We start from the raw sequence: 22,516 nt of genomic DNA on the forward strand, positions 1-22,516 counted from the left end.
AAGTGACAAGAAAGCAAAGTGTTGAAAGCTTGGCCAACCAGAAGATGTTATAATTGTAGAAGAACACACGTTAACAAATCTGTGTAGAATCAGGGAGGAGAGCAGAAGGATATCTCCTCCTGATCTCCCATCTTCTACCAGCTCCCCAAAAGGGCTGAATTCAGCCAGAAGTCAGAAAGTAAGAGAGCCTGCAGGGTAAAGTGTTCAGAAGTCATCTTCCAGAGGAGAGCAGAAAAGAGCAGATAATGGACCGGGATGGTTAAGACAGGCAAAGAAGAATAACTAGGTTAGGCAGTTTCTTTAAAATTAATTTGGAAGAGGAAGAATGTGGATGCAATCTTAACTGGCAGAAATATTTGTACCACCTTGACCTTGTTTAGAACAGTGATAACAAACGTATCTGGATAAATCCATCCTGTCTCAATGAACCAGCCCCAGGTTCCCTCTGATTTCCCACTCAGGTACTTCTCCTTCTCAACCCAGCACACAAGGAAGGTGTCATGTATAATAACAAAAGAACTAAAAAAATAAGTGCTGTAATAAGCAGCATATCTGCCAGCCTCAGTTTGGCTAATACGTTATGGGCCAAGTCATCATGGTTGTTCCGTAAGATGCATGGGACAGGTGTCCATGGAGGAAAGTGAAGGACAGTAATTAAGGAAAATAAAGCTACAGTCACGTGAATGAAGGTGAGAATAGTCAGAAATTCAAATACCCAACTCAATTCTTTTGGGAATGGATAAATTAAATTACCGCCTATGTGGTAAGAATACTTACTCTCAGAGGAAAATAACTGATTTTTTTTTTTTTTTTTTATGAACGTGCAAAAGCAATTCAATGGGAGAAAAACTACCTTTTCAGCAAATGGTATGAGAGCAACTGAATAGTCATAAGCAAAAAAAAAAAAAGAATTTTGACCAAGGTATGATCTCACACTTTACACAAAAATTAATTCAAAATGGATCACAAACTGAAATGGAAAATGGAAAACTATAAAACTTTTAGCAAAAACAGGAGAAAATCTTCAGGACCAAAGGTTAGGTAAAGAGTCTGTAGATGAGACACCAAAAGCAAAATCAATGAAAGGAAAAATTGAAAAATTGAATCTCATTAAAACTTGAAATGTTTCCTCTGAGAAAGTCTTTCTCTATTAAGAAGATAAGAATACAAGCTATAAAGGAGCCGAAATAGCTGAGCTGGGAGAGCGTTAGACTGAAGAATACAAGCTATAGACTGAGAAAATATTTGCAAACCACATATTTGACAAAGGACTAATATGTAGAATATATAAGGAATTCTCAAAAGTCAACAATAAAAAATAAACAATGCCAAAATACAAAATAGTGACAATATCAAATGCTAGTGAGGTTGTGGAGAAACTAGATTACTCATACATTTATGATGGGAAAGTAAAATGGTACAGCCACTCTGGAAAGCAGTTTGATAGTCTCTTAGAAAATATGCAACTACCATTTTTTAAAAAGTGAGGAATTTTTATTGCTGTTGCTATTTCATCTTTATACTGGTTCATGAAATATAGCAGAATATCCAATTGTTACAATGCTGATGCAATAAATCCATTATTATACAAAGATACTCTCTCAATAATCTGTACCCAGATGGTAAAATGTATGAAGTTCATTTTCTAACTCTGTGAATATTTTATTTTGTTTAATATGTAAAATCTATTTCATGAGAGGATTATAATTTAGAATTCAGGCTCCTGTCCCTTGATATCAAATTAAACAACTGCATTACACACAAAAGAAAATCAGAATAGAAGAACCAATGACACACCAATTGTCCTGTAAAATCATTTTATTTTCTGTGACATAAACATCTTTCTCAAGCAATGTTACTAGAACAACCTCTTTATGGGGTTTTATAATTTGGAGTAAATATATTTTTAAAAAACTTATCTCTATTATATAGAGTTGAATAAAAAATGATTTATAGGCTATACTTTTCAGGAAGGAGTTACTAGACTATATTCCTGTTGAAGAAACTTTCCTATTTAAATCTATGATATGGAATGGAAAGATATAGTTAATAAGTCTTCTGATCAAAAAGCTTGAGACCATCATAGGAATGTTTAGTCTCCTCCACAGAGAGACACCAGGATTTTTTCATAATCTCCCTTGGTTTCATCCTGTTGATAAAAAATAAAGTATACTTAATGCTACCTGAAACCATAATCAAGAGAGGTATTTTTAAATTGTAGAATAATTACTGTATTAGACTTAACAGTTGTAGAACATACATCACAGTACATCTATTTTCTAGGATCCTGGATAAGAATATCACTTATTTAATTAAATAATATAATGCATATAGCAGATAACTGATATTTTAATTATTATATGAAAAGCAATAGCTTTCAAAATTCAGATTGCAAACTTCTCTGAATTGATCATGTTATATATTAGAGCCATTATTTTCCAAGAATGAAATACCACAGAGAATTAAGTATAACACAATATAATTTCGTATCACCTCTGACTTGCTCAACCAGAGTGAAAGTTATAAGCCCATGATATTCTCACTTTTTCTTGGTAGATTTTAGTTATCCAATATAAATGCCAAATTGAGTTTAAACAGTCACTTATCTTTCATTAAGTTCAAAACCCCTTGACTTGTCTTTTTTTACTTCTTAACTTGAGCATGTATTTTATATATTTCACATATGACAAAATTAAGGAAAAAGTTAGAATAAAAAGTTTCAAATCCTCTGATCAATATTCATTGATCATAAATCATTATATAAATCATTCTATCTCTCTACTAAAATATTTTGATTGCTAAATGTATGTATGGGAAACTGTTTCCATGACCACTGAAAAATTTTCAAAGTCTTTCATTATAGAACTCACTAGTAGATTTTACCAGTGAAAGTTCAGTTTACTTTAAATTATGTATCTTTTTTTAAAATTTTTATATTTTGGCTGTACCACATGGCATGCAGGATCTTAGTTGCCTGACGAGGGATCGAACCCACACCCCCTGCAGTAGAAGTGCGGAGTCTTAACCACTGGACTGCCAGGGAAGTCCCTGTATCTTAATATAAGAAATTAATCTTACATATGAAATTTAAGTCAGCCTTTCTTTGAAGAAGTTGCAAAAGTATTGTCATTTGTGGGGTTACCATTATGAAAATCACAACATACCAGGATGGCTTGGCAGAGAGAGATGCCATACAACTTCTGATAGCATGCTTTGATGTCATTCATGTCGATTTCAGAACGGGAAACCATAATCCTGATCAGTGTCTTGTGACGAGTTCCAAAACCCTGTCCAAAACAAATGATGCTAAGTGTCCCTCATGTTCGGAGCATATACTCTTAATAAGGCAGGATATGGGTTTGAATGGGAAGCTCTTTTGCTCACCTATATAGTTTCTATGGAGAAACCATCACCACATTAAAATACACACACACACTTTACACAAGTGGTAATAAAATGACACAAACCAAACTGTGATATCAGCAGCATATATAAGAGCTTTCATAACCTCCTAATTGGTCTTCTACCACCCAGTCTTTCCTCTGTCTAAACTATTCAATAATTACAAATGAAGTAAACTTTCTAAATTATAAATCTGATCTTCCCATTCATCTATTTAAAACCCTTCAATGGCCTTCTGCTGCTTTTAGGATGAAAACCAATCATTTTATCTGGGCTTACAATGCCCTGCCTAATTCTACAACTTCCTCCACCATGCACCATCACTCTAATTATGTTTACTATCCTGAAAGAGACATGATATCTCCTCCTCCTGGACCAGTCTTGCTTTATCCCTTCATCTCATCCACTTCTGCTCTCCTCTGGATGATTCCTTTTCAAATATCAGGTCTTAGTTTAGCTGAGAGCAAGGCTGCATTGATTTCCAAAGTCTGGGGCACAGGCCCCTCTTCTGCTCTTTTACAATACTAGGTATTCATTGTTACCCATCTAATTACCTCACTAGATAACAGCAGGCATGGGGTCAGGGACTGTACTGCCTACTATTGATACCTAGTAGCACAATGCCTATCACTTCATAGGGACTCTTTCCTATTAATTGAATAGTTAGATCGCTCTCTGAAGACTTCCTTATTTTGGAGTGACAAAGGAAAAAAAAGACAATTTCATAACTTGTCACAATACAAGCATGGAGGTGACATCTGTATAATAAGATGCGTGCTAAATGATAAAGTTAAAGTGAAGTGGTTAAGGTATCTCAAATACATCTTAATAACACCTTCCACTTCAGTGATCTTAGAACAAAATTTAAAAACCTTAGAATGACATATAAAGCAATGGCATGGAAGAATAATAAAAAAGATAAATGAAGCTTAGAAAGGGGGAGATTGTGCAACTTACAACTTTAGCAGAAGTAGGTTACTAAAATCATACATTAAAAGAGGAAGTATATCACCCTTTCTCTGCTGACTGAAGTTTTATTTAAATCATGAGTAATCTACAAATTACATTCAAGCTCACCTTACTATCTTACCTATAAAAGAACACAACAAATCTAACAGAGAATTTTATTCTAATAAGGAAGTATATTACCTCTTGCATTGGATGGAAAAGTAATTCTTTTTAATGGAAAGATATTAAAATAAGTGTAATTTTCAAACAATATGAGGTTTTCTGTTCTTCTTTCCATACACCATAATTTTTTTTTCCCTAAGCAAATCACATATGTTGAAAGTTACCTTCATGGCCTGATGAAGCTTCTCAGCAAAGAAAATTGATTTGCTTGTGACACACTTCACTGCAAGAGAGGTATATTTTAGTTGACATATTTACCACCAAAAAAAGAAAGATGCATGTGACAGAAACAAGAATACAGAGTTTTGCAAGTAAGATTCTATTCTCCATCCCTGTTCCTTACACCTCCTACCAATATGGGATATTTGGCTTATAAGAAGCTATTCTCTAGATGGTGACTTTGAATATTCTGTCCTCTGACAGCATCACTTTTTTCCTATTATCTTAAATCTACCCAATAGCAACTTCAGTATTTCATGCTATCTTGAGTATACTCTTCATGGAAACAGGGAAGCTAGTAGGTGTTAAAGGTCATGCTGGCATGGAAGAAACAGTTTTTCATGTTGTAATAAGAAAAAAATTTTAAGTGGAACAGGACAGTCTTAAAATATAAGGCAGCTGCCAAATATTATAAAATACTAACAGATGTGTCAATTAGTATGATTCTCTACCTTGATACTCAAAGTGTGGTCTATGGACCAAAAGAATTGGCATCAACTAAGAGCTTGTTAGAAATGCAGAATCCAGGCCCCACCCCAGACCTACTGAATTAGAATCTGCATTTTAACAAGATTCCCGAGGGATTCATGCGCACATTAATGTTTGAGAAGCACTGCTTTAAAATGCAGGTTTCCAAACCTTGACTGGTCATCTGAATAAAATGGGAAACCTTTAAAATCCTTTTCTTCTGAAGACCTTTTCAGAAGCCACCAGAGACCTACTGAATCAAATCCTTTGGACTTGCCCAAGATTACTCAATTAGCAAGTGACAGACCAGAATGTGGATCTGCATTTATTTAATTCCAAATCCTATGCTCTCAATGACCATTTTGACTTTCCTTTGTGCCATGCCCAGCCTGGTGTATTGCATGGTAGTATAAGTAGGTGCTCAGTAAGTATTGTCCACCTGCCCATCTTTTTAAAAAAGGAAATAATATCTGTTATTACTAACAAGGCCATTGTATAACTTTAGCTAAATATTTATTGCCGTTATCTTACATGTTGCCTCTATTTGAAATATAAATTACATCTGCGTTTTTGTTTTGTTTTGTTATATTTTGTTTTGTAAATTATGGGACAGCATTGACAATGCAATTTCAAGTTAGAAAACTCTTCCCCCTCCAGGACTACATACCAATAACTGTGAGGCATTTCTCGATGTCACCTTTCAACTCCAGGTCCAGAACTTTGCTCATGTCATGCTTGCTGTACTTGGAGTACTTCTGAAACACTGAATATTAAATTTAAACTAAGAGATGTACAAAACATCCTATTCTTTAGCAAACTTGAGCAAAATCAGGGCAACTGAGTCAAAGTATTCCTTAGGAGGACTGAACTTCAAAAAACACATTTTAAAGCTAATTATTCAACTGAGCATATTTTGGATACATCATTTTCTCTGAGGAATGTAACTTACATGGCTATTTTGGTGCTTCTGTATATTTTGGGGAAATTTTTGCAAATGTTGACATTTATTAGAAGTGGCATGTGATTGACAGCCATAACACTACATCAGAGATAAGTGTCATAACAAATGGATCTTTCCTTATATAAAGATCTGTGTAGTAGATTTCTCTTAATTTTAACATTAGAAATCGGAGTGCTGTTATAAAAATAATAAACTTTAGGTAATCATCATGACCTTCCCTTTGCCTTGACTTCCAGAAGTCAAGAGCTAAATCTTGTGATCAAAGGAAAGAACTCTTTTTTTGGTTTTTGTTTCTGCTGCATCTAGATACTCTTTTCTTCAATTAGCCATGAGGTTTTTTTTTGTCTTTCTTCATTGCAATTTCATTTGTTCTGTTGTATGTGTATATGTTGTCAGACCTATTCCAAATATTTTAGGGAAAGGAAATAGTAAAAATAACAAACTAATGTTCTACATGCCAAAGTCATAAAATGTGTTTCAAATACTATAAAATGGTGGTGGTACAAAGCTGGACAAATGCACAAATAGCAAGAAGGGGTCAGGAACACTGCATCCATTTGGTATCAGAGTGACAATGATTAAGATTTCTCTCTTTCCTTTCTCTTACTTGTCCCAAAAAAAACCCCTGCATCTTCTATAAACAATCCCAGGAAACATTTGCTTTCTTCTTACCTCTGCAAAGATGGGGATAGCTTCTGGTGGTAAGAATGGTGATGAACACATTAACATCTGTCCCTTTTCTTCTTTCTCCTGCTTCATATAAGGCCTGTCAAGAAACACAAAAACAAACACTTGACTATATGCTGACTTGCTATCTGCACAAGAATGTTAGATCTCTTCAAAGATTTTGGAGGCAGCAGCTGCTTTGTGTCCAATACAATCAGAGTAGGCAATGCTAAGATTATAAGTTCCTTAAAGATGGGAACCCTATTTTGTCAACTATTTTCCACAGTATCTCTCAAGGCGCCTTGCGAACCCTAGAGACTGAATATATGTTTGCAGAATAAATGTTTGTTAAATTAAATTGCTTTAAGATTGCACTCTGTATCAAGGCAACTCCAAGGGACTGTCTAATTTTTAATTTTATTTTTAATTGTTCAAAGTAGTTTTCAGCAAATGGTACTGGTAAGTCAATAATTCAACCATTACCTAGATCTTGAATTTTGATGTTAGAATTTCTGGATTCAAATTCTGACTGTGCCACTTAATAGCTCTGTAATCTTAGATAAATAGTTTGACCTTATTAAACTACAGATTTTCCTCTTTTGCAAATGAAAAAGATAATCCCTGCCTTATTGTCACAAACATGCTCTATTAACTTTGAAATGTTAATTACCATCCTCTTTCTGGGTCACACTAATCCATGTAGCTGCCATAAATATACATCTAAGAGCCCTGATAGCCTTAAAATAGAAAGCAAATTCAGAAATATCAGAAGCAAATAAGAGTAATTTCTTACTATGGGCAACTATTCAAATGCTAACTTTGGTTCTTTAGTATGATTGCACAATTTCTATTAAAATGGTCAAATTTCCAATGGTCATAAGAAGTTATTCTGGACTTTCCAAGCAAACATCTGACATATATGCATTCATTCAACAAAAGTTAATAAATGCTTATTATGTGCAGGATAATGTACTGGTACAGTGAGTGGAGGTGATCAAATAAGTTTCTATTCTTACTAACTCACTGTGATGAATTTGTAGAGAATACTATCCCATGAGGAAGGCATATGTAAATAATAGCTGTCTTTTTTTTTTTTAACAAAAATTCCAGGCCCTAAAATGACACAGTTTTTCTAATGTTGCCAATAGATTGATGTATAAATAACAAGCAACCTCGCTGACACTATATATAACAATATGCTTGAAAGTATATAAATGTTATAATTTTAATGTCATTACAATAATACTTTTACAATATAAACTTACACCTCTAAACAAATGTTCACTGTTAAAAGAATATTAGATGTGCTTATTCTTTCCACTTTACTTTCTTATACCTGGTAAAATAAAAATTCTGTTTTCTCAACAAAACAATTCTTGGGAATAACAAATCAAATTCTCATTGTTCTCTCTCATTCCTCTCCAGCTTCATGAATAGTGCAATCTACTGAAAACATAAAGACCACATTGCCTCTCTTTGACCGCTTGAATGCAGGAAGGTAGGCATCTTTCAGGGAATGGACATTAGGTACCGTTGTCCTTTTGGAGGATCTCAGATCTGCTTTCACGTAGAGGCCCTCAAGTGGTACCTCACCTCAGGTAGGACCTATTTGAAGTAGGAAAGTGGATTCTAGGAGTGTTTGTGAGTACTTGCTTACCCTGGCATCCGTATCAACCAAGTCGTCCTTTACGGCAAGCTCCTCACATCGGTCACCCTGAAAAATATCCCATTCTTTCGTTAAGTGGTTTTCTAGAATGTAATCACATGATTAACTTAATTCCCTTAAAATCAGATGAATAATATTCTTTGCGGGAAAAGGAATGAATTGCTCATTTCTAGAGAGACGAAATCTAAGATTTTACTTTTCATAAAAGAAGAGGCATTTCCTGAACTATTTGAGTTATACCTTAGCAAGAGAAAGCAAAGCCGTCTTATAATCTCCAGATGTGTCTGAGATGATGTCTTTAGCCAGATCTCTCTTCAGTTCTGAGAAATAAGAAAAGTATATTTTGTATTAAACTAGTGATAAGTAATGGTGATAATAATAATACCTGACATCTCTATATTGGCTCACAATTTGCAATGCCAAGTGTTCAATGACTTATGGGACACATTTCAAATATTATCATTTTTTAATAAAAATAGAGGAATCAGAGCAAGCAGAATTTTTGATCATCAAATTTATTTCCTATAAGGCAATTAAAACAATTTAGATAATACTGTGAAAAGCTATAGCCCTAAAGCTTTTGCTAACGAGAATAAATTGCATAGGTGTACATTATTAAATAACTAATTCTGAAATAAAACATACCAGAATTTAAGCAATGAGATGAATAGAACAGTTATTTAAAAGAATAAACCAGAGGAACCTGCTTGAACACAGAGTATTTATTTACTTTAAAAATGATAAATATCTTATACGTAATATATTTTAGTTATGCATGTATATGTGTATGTATACCCGTCTACCTTAGATATAGATGTAAAACTTTTCTTTGTTAAACACCCATACTTAACTTGCAAAATAACGCCGTATTAGCAAAAAATTAACTGAATTTATAATTCACTAGAAGACAGAACAATTTAATAAGCTGTCATTGAACTATACGTTGGGAATAATTTATGGATATTTACCTTTGTAAACTATGTTTTATCAAAGAAAAAAACTAATAATAATGCCCCTCTTGATGGTTATCACTGATAAATGGATTTAAGATAAATATTGATAATGAGGTATGAATTGCAGAAAATGAGGTTAAAAGCTTCCTTATTCTGGTTCCTTTATTAGACTGCTGTGAAAATAATACACAAGGGCTATTGTATTCTCTATGTTTGGTATTAAAATCAAGCAGAAATATCCTCTGTGGTGCTACATGTTAAGCTGGGAAAACAAAAAAGCTGGGGGCTTAGGAAACTAGAAAAGGAAAATAGTAAAGACCCAGCACTGCCCAGGACCCACTTGCAGATACTCTTTATAGTGTTGAGCATACCACTGAAATGAGATGGTTCACTGAATAGATAACATGAGCCACTGCTGGTCTTTCATCCCCATGGATCTATCTGGACGTTGAGAGTAAGTGAATCATTTATGCTCATAATGGTAAAGTTAGTTTCCATCAGAGAATTATAAGCACCAAGCTCTGTACTTTTTCAAGGACAAATGTTTGGGGTGTTTTGTTGTTGTTGCTGTTACCTTTTCAAAATGGAAGACAACGGGACATTTTTATGAAATAAACCTCAGAAAGATATGAAATGTTTTTAGGAAATTCTTTAAATTCAGTGCTTTGAATTGAGTTTTCCACTGCAATAATATGTGGCCATTTGTCCCAAAGGGACACTTTTTATTAAAGTGTAAACTTGATGAGGGCTGAGACAATTGTGTCCCTTATCTGCACCCCAGCAGCTCTAATGTGTCTGGTAACAGTATGTGCATGCGGTAGACATGTGATAAACAATGAAGAAATATGTTAATATGTAGTTTCCAAAGTCCCCATAATTAACATCCACACTCAATTTTTTTTTGAAGTATATCAGATTTCCTTTCCAACTAAGGCACTTGGGTTGTTGGATATTAAAACTTACCTTCTCTATAGACTCTGTTAATTTCTCTGATTTCTGTGTTAGTTCTTGATGCCAAAATTTCATTCAGAGTGTCTTCGTCAGTTCCAAAGCACTGAATTGAAAAAGAAGAATAAAAGAAATGTAGAAAAATCTTCATTCAAGAATATCAACTAGTTTTTGTGTCCCAAAATTTGTTCGAATCTGACATTTAGTAAATTTCTCACAGTATTTAGTAAATATCCACAATATTTAATAATTACAATAAGGTCTATCTATTATAGTGCTCTAAAAACTAAATGGGTTTAAAGCCAATATTTTGGGCAAATACGTAAAAAGAGAGATCTATGATATATAATAACATCATGAAGATAGTGGAAATAACATAGTTGTTAACACCAACATTTAGTTATTCATTTATTTATTCATTCACTTATTCATTTTATAACCACTGATTGACGGCCCTGTACTAGTTGTTGAGAATACAGTAAGAGGCGTAAGTGGATCAGACATTCTCTTGAGGAAAGGAGTTTTGCTTAAATTAGATGATTTACCTTCATGGCAGCATGGAGCTCATCAGCATCAAACCGGGCTGGAGTTTTCAACAGAGCCAAAGCAACTTCCTCAAGGTGACCTGTGAGGGCTTTCTTCAGAGCTTCATCCAGGGGCTATAACAAGGAGATGTTATAACCTTCTAGTAAATAACATGCAGGGTGATACAGTAATGTGGTGTTACCTGATCTTTAGATAGTCTTACTGAGTCCTAAACCCAACCATTTTTTAGAGCTCCTTCCCTTTACATAGAAAAGGGTACCTGATATTTAATACCTTAATCTTTTAGATCTAGAGTGATTAGAATGAAATTTACTGAATTCATTGATAATTTCTTAAAGGACAGGGTACTCAATCCTTTATACAGGGAAGAAATCACAAAGCTCAAAAGATAGGGGTTGTGTAATAACAGAAACAGTAGTAAGAATACTTTAAAAATAATGTATTAATAACTTTTCCAACCATTGGGATGTGCACTGTTCAAATAAGCACTATAATCAGACATCAAATCGTTTTCTAACTGTACCTCCTTAAACAAATTACCCATTTTTTTGTATAAAAATATAAAGCTTACTTTTAAAATAGAATTATATGTATAAACTTTACATTCAGACATTAAACAGTTCAGTTTAAGTTTTAGCAGAAGACACATTTCAATCAGAACATATTTCTTATTGCCAATAGTAATCTTGATGTCTGTTATGTTCAAGTTAAAGGCTTGTGTCCAGTACAGAACACCACATGACATGTGCAAAGAATCAAGATGACAAAATGATATATAAAACCAGGAAATTTGCTAGAATTGATTACATTGCAACCAAGAGGATAAATACAGTAATCTTAGTTGTAATGGAAGAACAGTGGTTAGAGACTGACAGAACTAGGCAACTGTGCTTCAAAATCTATATTTAAACATAAATATGACTGAAATTAATTATCTCAATTAACCACTCCAACCTACCTTTCCTTTTTCCTGGAGATAGGCTGCTTTGATCTGCTGACGCTGGGCATTGTTTCTCTTAGTTAGAATTTCAATGATGGTTGCTTCATCCACACCTGGAAATAAAGGGCCCCTAGACTTCTAAAATCAATTTTCTTCATCATCAATAACTGACATAAAATGGTTCATTATCAAGATCCTTCAAAGGAAGTTCTTAACAAAACTAAGAAGTACAAATTTTACCAGACTGGGATATGGATGCGATACTGCATATCAAATGGAAGCACTTGGGATGACATTCCATTCACTTGAATGAGGAAGGAGGAAGAAATTGTTCCTGGCCCTCAGTGGTGCAGTGTTTGTTTCCTAGTTCAAACCCTAAGTGTGAGCAGAGGTGTTGACTTCGGCATTGAGCCTGTTAGAAATGGGCTTTGTGAGCATATCTGTTGTAGAAGCAGATATTCTACCGATTTGACCAAAATTTCCCAAGTGCTGAGAAAGGAAATATATCTTCGTTGACAAGGAAATCTTTTTATCTTCAAAACAAAAGACTCTTTAAATTGCACATGTCTGTTTTTTAGTAGCCATTCTGAAATGTCTAGGAGGGGACTGTTTTGGGGAGACAGAATTACCTTTAGCTGTGATTGCTTTATGCAAGGCCTCGACATCTGAGCATGGATCAAAGCTAGGACAGGGGCTCACTGATGACCCAGGACCACCTTTGGATCCTTTCACAGCTTTCTGTGGATGAGAGAGAAATAAATTACTGTCCATTCACTTACATTAGTTTCTATTTTAATATTTAACTAAGTTATTTTATTGTCACTTGACTTACAACGTATTCCTGCTCTTCATTGTCAATAAACCAGGCCTGCTTGAGGAATTCAGTTACCATTGCCATTTTTGAAGGATCTGAAAAGAAAACAGGTCGATGCGTTTACAAACCACAAACCCACCATACATACACAGCACTCCACTCCCTTACATACACAAGACATAGAGCAGCCTTGCCTTTACTTTCCAGGATTACTCTTAGGATCATCCTAAAATGCTAGATTTGGGTTTTTTTTAAAAGAGAGTCTACTGCCCTTGAACAGAAACCCATAGCCTCAGAAACGTAGCTCTTTCTCAGCATATTCAGTCCTCACCTTAGGGATCAGATGACTTCTATAAGTAAGCATATAGGCTGAAGAGAGGAGCTGGAGTTTCACTTCACTGCTCTAAATTTACAGACCACCCACTGTATGCCAAGCACTGAGGGCGCAAAAACATTGAAACATCCCTTGGCTGAAAGAACTTGAAGCCAGTGTGTGCTCTCCCTAAGAAAATTCAAAAGCTAAGAACAATTCTTAGAGGAAGTTCTTGGTGACCTGAGCCTCTCTTGAGAATAGTTGAGATTAGCAGAAAAGTTAAAGAGAACAAAACAGAGAGAAACTTGTCATATTTGGGAAGTTGAAAGAAGTTTACTAGAGCAAGAAATGTTAACAGAAGCCCCAATTTAAAAGTTTAAATATATTTCCAAAGGTTTGGATAACATTAATGGATTTTTTAAAAAGAAAGTTATATTTCAGAAAGGTCATCCTGTATCATAGAGAATGGCTAGGAGATGAGCAAGAGGGAAGATTAGAGACCATTTAGTAAGTTGTGGGAGAATCTATGTAGGATTACTGAGGACTTGAAAAAAAGTAATGGGTAGAGAAAGAGCATAATACTGACATTTATAAGGTAAAATAATCTATGACTAATCTGCGGGAGTGGATTCAGACTCAAAACTCTATAGAAAGATATTCAGGTGATATTTCTCCCCGAAATAATTCAGTTTTCTTTTCCATTCCGTGGTATAAAATTATTTCAGTACCTGGAGTAATCACTACATTCACATTTCTTCCTATTTGAGCTGTCTAAATACTAGTCCTACATGTGTTTTTTTACCCAACATAAAAAACCCAGAAAAGGATTATTTTATAGCAGGTGCCTTGCTCTAACAGGATTCATTAGAGTGAAATTGCACCATACATGCCCTCTTTTGGAAAACTCCATCTTAAAGAAAATTGCCTGACTTGCTGTCGTGGTTCAGCAAAATTTTTATTTAATAAAACTGTATATTTTTAAAACCTGAAGTATGTTAAAAATTAATGCATTCTCTGAGTTATCTACAAAAGAAGCCATCAATGATCCTTTTTGTCTAGGGATTTTTTTTTAGGAGCTCAAGCTCCAGGTCTACACTGATCTATCTCTCCATACCCTGTTGTTTATTTCTCTGGAGACAGCTATCATGAGTACATCTGAAGGAGGTTGGAAGGATAATCTTGGCAGTTTTTTTTTGTTTTTGTTTTTTTAATTTTATAGCTACTTTATTTATTTATTTTTGGCTGTGTTGAGTCTTCGGTTCGTGCGGGGGCTTTCTCTAGTTGCGGCAAGCGGGGGCCACTCTTCATCGCGGTGCGGGGACCGCTCTTCATCGCGGTGCGCGGGCCTTTCACTATCGCGGCCTCTCTTGTTGCGGAGCACAGGCTCCAGACGCGCAGGCTCAGTAGTTGTGGCTCACGGGCCTAGTTGCTCCGCGGCATGTGGGATCTTCCCAGACCAGGGCTCGAACCCGTGTCCCCTGCATTAGCAGGCAGATTCTCAACCACTGAGCCACAAGGGAAGCCCATCTTGGCAGTTTTAAATTCTTGCTATGAAGCTAAATGAATCATGAGGACTAAAACCCATAACCTGATTCCTTAATGGCATGTTCAGGCAAAGTATTTCAGTCCACACCTGCTGAAAAATGGCTGTAGTTGCAAGTAATGAGATTAAATACATGAGAGAAATAATATCCAAAGCAGAAACTATCTCCACTTAATTATCATGGGGATTGCTCAAATTACTGTTGTGTCATCTGTGAGAAGAACCAATATATTGTGCACTCACTTAATCTCTTCCCCACAAGCAACTGATAAATTTAAAGTTATTTCCTGAGGTAAAGTCATGGTGTACAATTTTGCACAAGGTTTTAGTTCCTATTATACTATAATCTGGTGCAATTGCTGTTGGCACATGGAGTGCCATTTTCCTCTTGCTTAATTGGCATATCCAAAACTTCTTGCAATCTCTGGCAAGGTTTCAGGTATTTAAAATGTCCATTTCTATCATCACATCCATGCCCTTTATGAAGTAGAATCCTCAAAATGAGTGATATGATCGGTCACTTAGCAAAGTACTTTTCCCTCAATTATAGAAATATGTGTTCCAATATTTCCACTCTTTTCAACTAGAAAAGAAAAACTTCAAAAGAGATCAAAGAAGAGATTAAGGATCTTGTCAAAGGTAATTTAAAAAATGAGCCTCACAACTTCAAAATAAATTTTATGGAAACTTTACTTCACAATTTTTTCACTTAAAAATGCTTACATAATGCATCAATTTCTTAAAAAAAAAACTTGAGAAAGCCTAGAAAATGATATTGCTCTATTAATTACTTAATACAAAATAACAAAAACAAAGGGGTTGAATAATTTGTTTGACACAAGAGTATCCATAGAGGAGACAGCTTTGTGACATATCCTCTGTGTTCCTCGATTTTAGTCTGAAGCCATTTGGATGGCCTGAAGGTATGATCTGGAATATGGTCAAGCAACCTGAATAGAACCTACTCAGGAAAGCAATTAGAGGAAAATGGAATCTCAATTCAGCCAAATAAGATCCACTAGCTCTCAGCAAAGCTTAAAGACACAAGGATTGTGGCAGGATGTACAAATCCTCAAGGAAATAGTTTCGATCATGTACTGCTAGTTAAGTGCTCAAACGCAGCTGCATGTTTTAACAGAACCTTGAATAGTTGCAACACACCTTACAAATACCACAGCAAAAATATTTTGCTCAGATTGTATTGCTAAACCATTCTGTGTGTTCAATACCTAACCTCTGCATGAAAACCAGAATTTTGTACTTGATTAAACCCATTCAGTAATTTGAAGGTAAGATTTCTTACCTATAAATAAATCACAAACATGCAAACATGTTTTATAGATTGCCACATGCTATACAAATATTTGTCATATATTTTTACTATTCAGAGAATGATCTAGTCTATGAAGTAGAATTGCACAGTAAAAAAAAAAAATTTAATAACCCTCTGAGTTCACAACAGGTTTTATTTTTTCCATCTTTCTTTTTAGTTGCAATGTTTAGAACATGTACTAGGTACTTAAGAGCTTATTTTATTAATTTTCCTTGGCTCAATATATATTTAATCTGGCTACCAATGAGCTCTGAAACCAAGTTTATCTCAGTCCTTAACATCATCTAATTTGAAGATGAAATTGACCATTTATACATAGGCTGACCTATATGGAAATTAATAATATTCCAGAGTTCTTCTAATTAATCATCTGTGAACATGCACTGCCTACCAATCTCATTCATCTATGAAAAAATGGATAACTTTTTAGGGATTAACATATTTTTTATGTGTCGTAAGAGAGCTCTCTTCCTCTCATTCAGCAAGAAATTAAAGAAGGTAAATATGCATAAGAAGATGTTAGACAGAGAGGGAGCCATGCTTACTAAATGTAAGAGAAAGGTATTCCAGAAATGGTACATTAGCAATTGTACCAACTGGACAGTTTGAGAAAACGAAGGCTTATTGTATGAAAGTTAATTTCCTGATTTTTTTAAACTGCACTATGGTTGAAGTATCTAGAAACATAGGGACATCATATCTGCAGTGTTCTTTCAAATGATACAGAAAAAAATAACTATATAGAGAGGGTGGAAGGGGGAAAGGGAAGAATTAATGATAAAGCAAATGTGGTGAAAGGTTAACACTTGGGGAACCTGGGTAATAAGTATATGGTGATTCTGCGCAGTATTCTTGCAACTCTTCTGAAGGTTTGAAATTATTACAGAAGAACAGTTTTTAATAACTTTAAAAACCACAATTTCTATCTCTGTCAGCTTCATGAAAGGCTACTTCCAGAATTTCTGACAGAGGAAACTGAGTTTTGTGGTCTATCATGCCTTCCTTGAGACAAGTGAGAAAGATCAGAGTTCTGCAAAGACAGCAGCAGAAATTTGATCCTCGCAGAGGACAACATCATTATTCCCATTTTCTACCTGGGTAAACAAAGTGTAATTTCTTCTGGCAGTTTTCTAGATACTAGTGGCAAGCATCAAGGCATACATAAATCCATGCCTTCTGATTCCAAAATATTGTATACGCTTTTAAACTAGTGACCAAAAAGACGATGACAAGATCAATGTTATTTTTAATAGCTTACACTTAAGAATCAAATTCATTCACAGTTAACCCATGGAGACTGTGGCAGGTTTCACCCCGGCCCGAGGGAGTTTATTTTTCAATGCTTTGGCTTGTGCATAGTTTTTTCCCTCGAATATATATTTCACAAGTCTTTCCCACACCTACTCGTTTGAGAAAATGCAATTAGTCTGTACAACGGCATGACTTACGAAGAGCCACTTAATGAAAGGTAGTCTCATGAATGTTTTGCTTCTAGACTTTTGAGTAGGGTGTTCCCTTTGCCTGGAATTCTGTTTCAAACTCCATGTCCAATTCCCTTTGCCTAAATGATGCTTCTTGGTGAGGACTCAGCCTACACATCATGACATCCTCCAAGAGGCCTTCCTTGGTCCAGCACTGAGGTGAGTGACCGACCTTCTGTGTGCTCCCAAAGCATCCTGCCTTTACTCCTACACTTGTCCCTATTGTTCTGCATTATCACTTTCTATTTACTTATCTATATTTATAGCAACATTCCATGGGGGCAGTGATAACCTACCATTCATTATGAACCTCTAATCCCTGGCAGAATGCTTTGTACTTAGTATGCTAATAAGCATTATTGAATGAACAAATATTGTATCAGTGCTAATTATTCAGGAAAAATATCTATACTAATTTAACAAATATTTTCTATCCACAACTATAGGATGTAAAAATAAGAACTGAGGAGTTCTGAGCCCTACTTTGACTCTCTTTAGCTGGCTGTTTGCCCTCAAGAAAACATTTAACTTCTCGGCAGTGGGGGAGAGGGTCTCCATTTATAAAAATAAGAGTGTTGAAATACACAGTAGCTAAGATTCATTATAGCTCTGAAGTGCCAGTCTTAAATTTCACCTCAAGCAGATGGAGGTGGAGAAAATTAGCATAATGAATGAAGGTATTATATAAATTGTATCTGTTCTGATCTTTCTGATAAAAATCTCTCCCATTTTAAGGAAAGAGAAATCATTTACTGAAAAAACAGCTTTTGGTTTATCACTGAAAAATAATAGGTCCATGGTTTTAAATATGTCATCAATTAATGGGTCTAGAGAGGATTAAGAACCAGCTCAGCAAGCTAACATCAATAGAAACCAATCTTTGCAGATCTTTTGACTGAAAAAGTATTTATTAACCATGAAACTCTAGCTGGTTTCTTAATAATATTATTATTAACAGTTTTGTCAACGTCCATCAAATGTCAGATATCTGCCAGATGTGGTTGAGCCTGGGGCTATAGGGTGGTTAACATAACTTCTGGAGAAGAGGCCATTTGGAAATTATGAAACCAGCATTTTACCACATTTGAATCGTTTTGCAATGTGCCTACCAAAATACATTCCTGCAAGCAGGGGAGAATATTACTTTTTCAAGGTCTATACATAATTTTAGACACAAACAAGGCAAGAAAAAGCACACCTTTTTTCATTAACTAGCACTAAAAATCATATGTTACGTCATTTAACTTAACATTCGGAATGAGCTAAGAAAAAATTCTTGAAGGAACATTTGTAATAAACAATAGCCAAATATATGGTTAGGATTCAAAATCTCTCACTTTTGCACATATATCCAACACCAGTAAAAACTCTACTTTAGATATGCTTTTTGCTTTCCTAAGGAGTTTTATGGCCATTAGCTCACAGCAATCAAGATGCTACTAAGTGGAATATTTTTAGAGGGCCGTACAGGCATTCCCAAGAGATAACTTATCTGACACCACCCGGGAAATACTTCCTTTCCCCTTAGGTTTTCAAATCAGCACTTGAAAAGCCTGTCTATGACACAGAGACCACAGGAAAAAGAATGTGGCCACACCCTCTCTAAATGAAAGGATTAATAAGTGGATCCTCTTATATATCTACACTGTATGAGTGAACATAACGTTAATTTCAAAATGTTGATTACAAAAGGCATAATTGTCACTATGAGGTCTGAATCTATTTTTTTTGTTTTGTTTTGTTTTACAAAAGAAAAAATAAATTATTTAAGTCCTGCTATTTTGAGATAGATCCCTGAAACCTATGTCTGGGTTCTTCTGGCCTGGCTCCCCACAAACACCCACCATCCATCATGATTTCCATGTAAAGCATACACAGCTCCTGGAGACTCATAACTTGTAGGAAAAAACACATTCTTTCCTTCTTTTCCATGGTAACTCACCAACAGTACAATAAGCCAGTATTAAGCAAAGTTTCCTTGTTTTTAAAATTGTATTTCTTAACTAAGTAAAAATAAAACATTGCAATTTGTGATTCCTAAAATATAAATAGCCAGTGTAATTTTACAGAAAGATTTATCAAAGGTGTAAGTGCAGCTAGCCATAAATTACACAGAAGTAACATTAAACACTGTAATGGGAAAAGTTTTCAGAACAGCCAAAACTACCTAAAAGTAAAACCAAGACTTACCTTTTTTTTTCGCCTCTATCCAAAGACCTAAAGAGAGATTCTTCTCTGAATGGCTCACGCTGGAAGTGGAAACTTGGGCTTCTGATTTTATAGAATTTGAAAGGAGGCCACACCTAGCAACCAGAAGTTAGTAACGGGCTGCCTTTTGTTTGAAATACTGGGTTCAGTCTTGCTCAAAACAAAGTGAAGCAAGCCTTGCAAAATTACTCACTAAACCAACTCAGAGCTGACGGCACAAAGGAAAAAAAACGGAAGTACAGATATTTTTCCCTCTTTAGTTTGCACTGTTTTTTTTACAGGGGAGTAGAATGCAAGAGATTTTCAAGTATGCAGTACTATCCGCCTCAATCCTGATAACAATAATTGGCATACTTTTTTAGTCAAATGAAGAGTGAAATGAAAAATCATAAACTTTAAAACAAAATAAAACCCCCTTTGGTTAAGTCCCAGCTTCATCACTAATTACTATGTGATCTTGGGGACATATTTAACTTCCCTGATTTTGTTTCAACTTCTGTGAAATAGGGATAATATTTTCTAGGCTGCCTACTTACTAGGATTCTTATGACAATAAGAAATAATAATTAAGAAATTAAGAAATAATAGGGACTTCCCTAGTGGGACAGTGGTTAAGAATCATCCTGCCAATGCAGGGACACGGGTTCGAGCCCTGGTCCAGGAAGATCCCACATGCCACGGAGCAACTAAGCTCCTGTGCCACAACTACTGAGCCTGCACTCTAGAGCCCGCGAGCCACAACTACTGAAGCCCACACGCCCTAGAGCCCATGCTCCGCAACAAGAGAAGCCACCGCAATGAGAAGCCCGCGCACCGCAACAAAGAGTAGCCCCACTCGCTGCAACTAGAGAAAGCCTGCACGCTAGTATTTTGTTGAGGATTTTTGCATCTATATTCATCAGTGATATTGGTCTGCAATTTTCTTTTTTGTAGTATCTTTGCCTGGTTTTGGTATCAGGGTGATGGTGGCCTCATAGAATGAGTTTGAGAGTTTTCCTTCCTCTGCAATTTTTTGGAAGAGTTTGAGAAGGATGGGTGTTAGCTCTTCTCTAATTGTTTGATAGAATTCACCTGTGAAGCCATCTGGTCCTGGACTTTTGTTTGTTGGAAGACTTTTAATCACAGTTTCAATTTCATTACCTGTGATTGGTCTGTTCATAATTTCTGTTTCTTCCTGGTTCAGTCTTGGAAGGTTATACCTTTCTAAGAATTTGTCCATTTCTTCCAGGTTGTCCATTTTATTGGCATAGAGTTGCTTGTAGTAGTCTCTTAGGATGCTTTGTATTTCTGCAGTGTCTGTTGTAACTTCTCCTTTTTCATTTCTAGTTTTATTGATTTGAGTCCTCTCCCTCTTTTTCTTGATGAGTCTGGCTAATGGTATATCAATTTTGTTTATCTTCTCAAAGAACCTGCGTTTAGTTTTACTGATCTTTGCTATTGTTTTCTTTGTTTCTATTTCATTTATTTCTGCTCTGATCTTTATGGTTTCTTTCCTTCTGCTAACTTTGGGTTTTGTTTGTTCTTCTTTCTCTAATTGCTTTAGGTGTAAGGTTAGATTGTTTACTTGAGATTTTTCTTGTTTCTTGAGGTAGGCTTGTATAGCTATAAACTTCCCTCTTAGCACTGCTTTTGCTGCATCCCATAGATTTTGGATCGTCGTGTTTTCATTGTCATTTGTCTGTAGGTGTTTTTTGATTTCCTCTTTGATTTCTTCAGTGATCTCTTGGTTATTTAGTAACGTATTGTTTAGCCTCCATGTGTTTGTGTTTTTCACGTTTTTTTCCCTGTAATTCATTTCTAATCTCATAACATTGTTGTCAGAAAAGATGCTTGATATGATTTCAATTTTCTTAAATTTACTGAGGCTTGATTTGTGACCCAAGATGTGATCTATCCTGGAGAATGTTCCGTGTGCACCTGAGAAGAAAGTGTAATCTGTTGTTTTTGGATGGAATGTCCTATAAATATCAATTAAATCTATCTGGTCTATTGTGCCATTTAAAGCTTCTGTTTCCTTATTTATTCTCATTTTGGGTGATCTGTCCATTTGTGTAAGTGAGGTGTTAAAGTCCCCCACTATTATTGTGTTACTGTCAATTTCCTCTTTTATAGCTGTTAGCCTTTGCCTTATGTACTGAGGTGCTCCTATGTTGGGTGCATATATATTTATAATTGTTATATCTACTTCTTGGATTGATCCCTTGATCATTATGTAGTGTCCTTCCTTGTCTCTTGTAACATTCTTTATTTTAAAGTCTATTTTATCTGATATGAGTATAGCTACTCCAGCTTTCTTTTGATTTCCATTTGCATGGAATATCTTTTTCCATCCCCTCACTTTCAGTCTGAATGTGTCCCTAAGTGTGAAGTGGGTCTCTTGTAGACAGCATATATATGGGTCTTGTTTTTGTATCCATTCAGCCAGCCTGTGTCTTTTGGTTGGCACATTTAATCCATTCACATTTAAGGTAATTATCAATATGTATGTTCCTGTTACCATTTTCTTAATTGTTTTGGGTTTGTTTTTGTAGGTCCTTTTCTTCTCTTGTGTTTCCCACTTAGAGAAGTTCCTTTAGCATTTGTTGTAGAGCTGGTTTGGTGGTGCTGAATTCTCTTAGCTTTTGCTTGTCTGTAAAGCTTTTGATTTCTCCATCGAATCTGAATGGGATCCTTGTTGGGTAGAGTAATCTTGCTTGTAGTTTCTTCCGTTTCATCACTTTAAGTATATCATGCCACTCCCTTCTGGCTTGTAGAGTTTCTGCTGAGAAATCAGCCGTTAACCTTATGGGAGTTCCCTTGTATGTTATTTTTCGTTTTTCCCTTGCTGCTTTTAATAATTTTTCTTTGCCTTTAATTTTTGCCAATTTTATTACTATATGTCTCAGCATGTTTCTCCTTGGGTTTATCCTGTATGGGACTCTCTG

General features: G+C 35.3%; 1 protein-coding gene across 1 annotated transcript; it reads right to left on the minus strand.

Annotated features, from left to right (window-relative positions):
* Positions 1-1,800: 1,800 nt before the first annotated feature.
* ANXA1 (annexin A1) lies at positions 1,801-19,768 on the minus strand. Its single transcript, XM_068551805.1, has 13 exons — positions 19,575-19,768; positions 12,733-12,809; positions 12,530-12,638; positions 11,919-12,013; positions 10,960-11,073; positions 10,430-10,520; positions 8,754-8,833; positions 8,505-8,561; positions 6,854-6,947; positions 5,888-5,983; positions 4,698-4,756; positions 3,165-3,287; positions 1,801-2,149 (listed from the first exon to the last, which is right to left on the minus strand). The coding sequence occupies exons 2-13, from the start codon at positions 12,796-12,798 to the stop codon at positions 2,093-2,095; spliced, it is 1,041 nt and encodes a 346-aa protein (XP_068407906.1). The 5' UTR covers positions 12,799-12,809; positions 19,575-19,768; the 3' UTR covers positions 1,801-2,092.
* Between the last annotated feature and the right edge of the window lie 2,748 nt (positions 19,769-22,516).

This window comes from Eschrichtius robustus, chromosome 10 (genome assembly GCF_028021215.1).
Source record: "Eschrichtius robustus isolate mEscRob2 chromosome 10, mEscRob2.pri, whole genome shotgun sequence".
Lineage (NCBI taxonomy): Eukaryota > Metazoa > Chordata > Mammalia > Artiodactyla > Eschrichtiidae > Eschrichtius > Eschrichtius robustus.

Excerpts from the sequence above, each read along its gene's own strand:
- ANXA1 (XM_068551805.1), bottom strand. The coding sequence starts at position 12,798 with ATGGCAATGGTAACTGAATTCCTCAAGCAGGCCTGGTTTATTGACAAT. Across the intron at positions 12,014-12,529 it reads TAAAGCAATCACAGCTAAAG|GTGTGGATGAAGCAACCATC; the intron begins GTAATTCTGTCT and ends CTTTATTTCCAG. Across the intron at positions 6,948-8,504 it reads TGGTTGATACGGATGCCAGG|GCCTTATATGAAGCAGGAGA; the intron begins GTAAGCAAGTAC and ends GTTTCTTGACAG.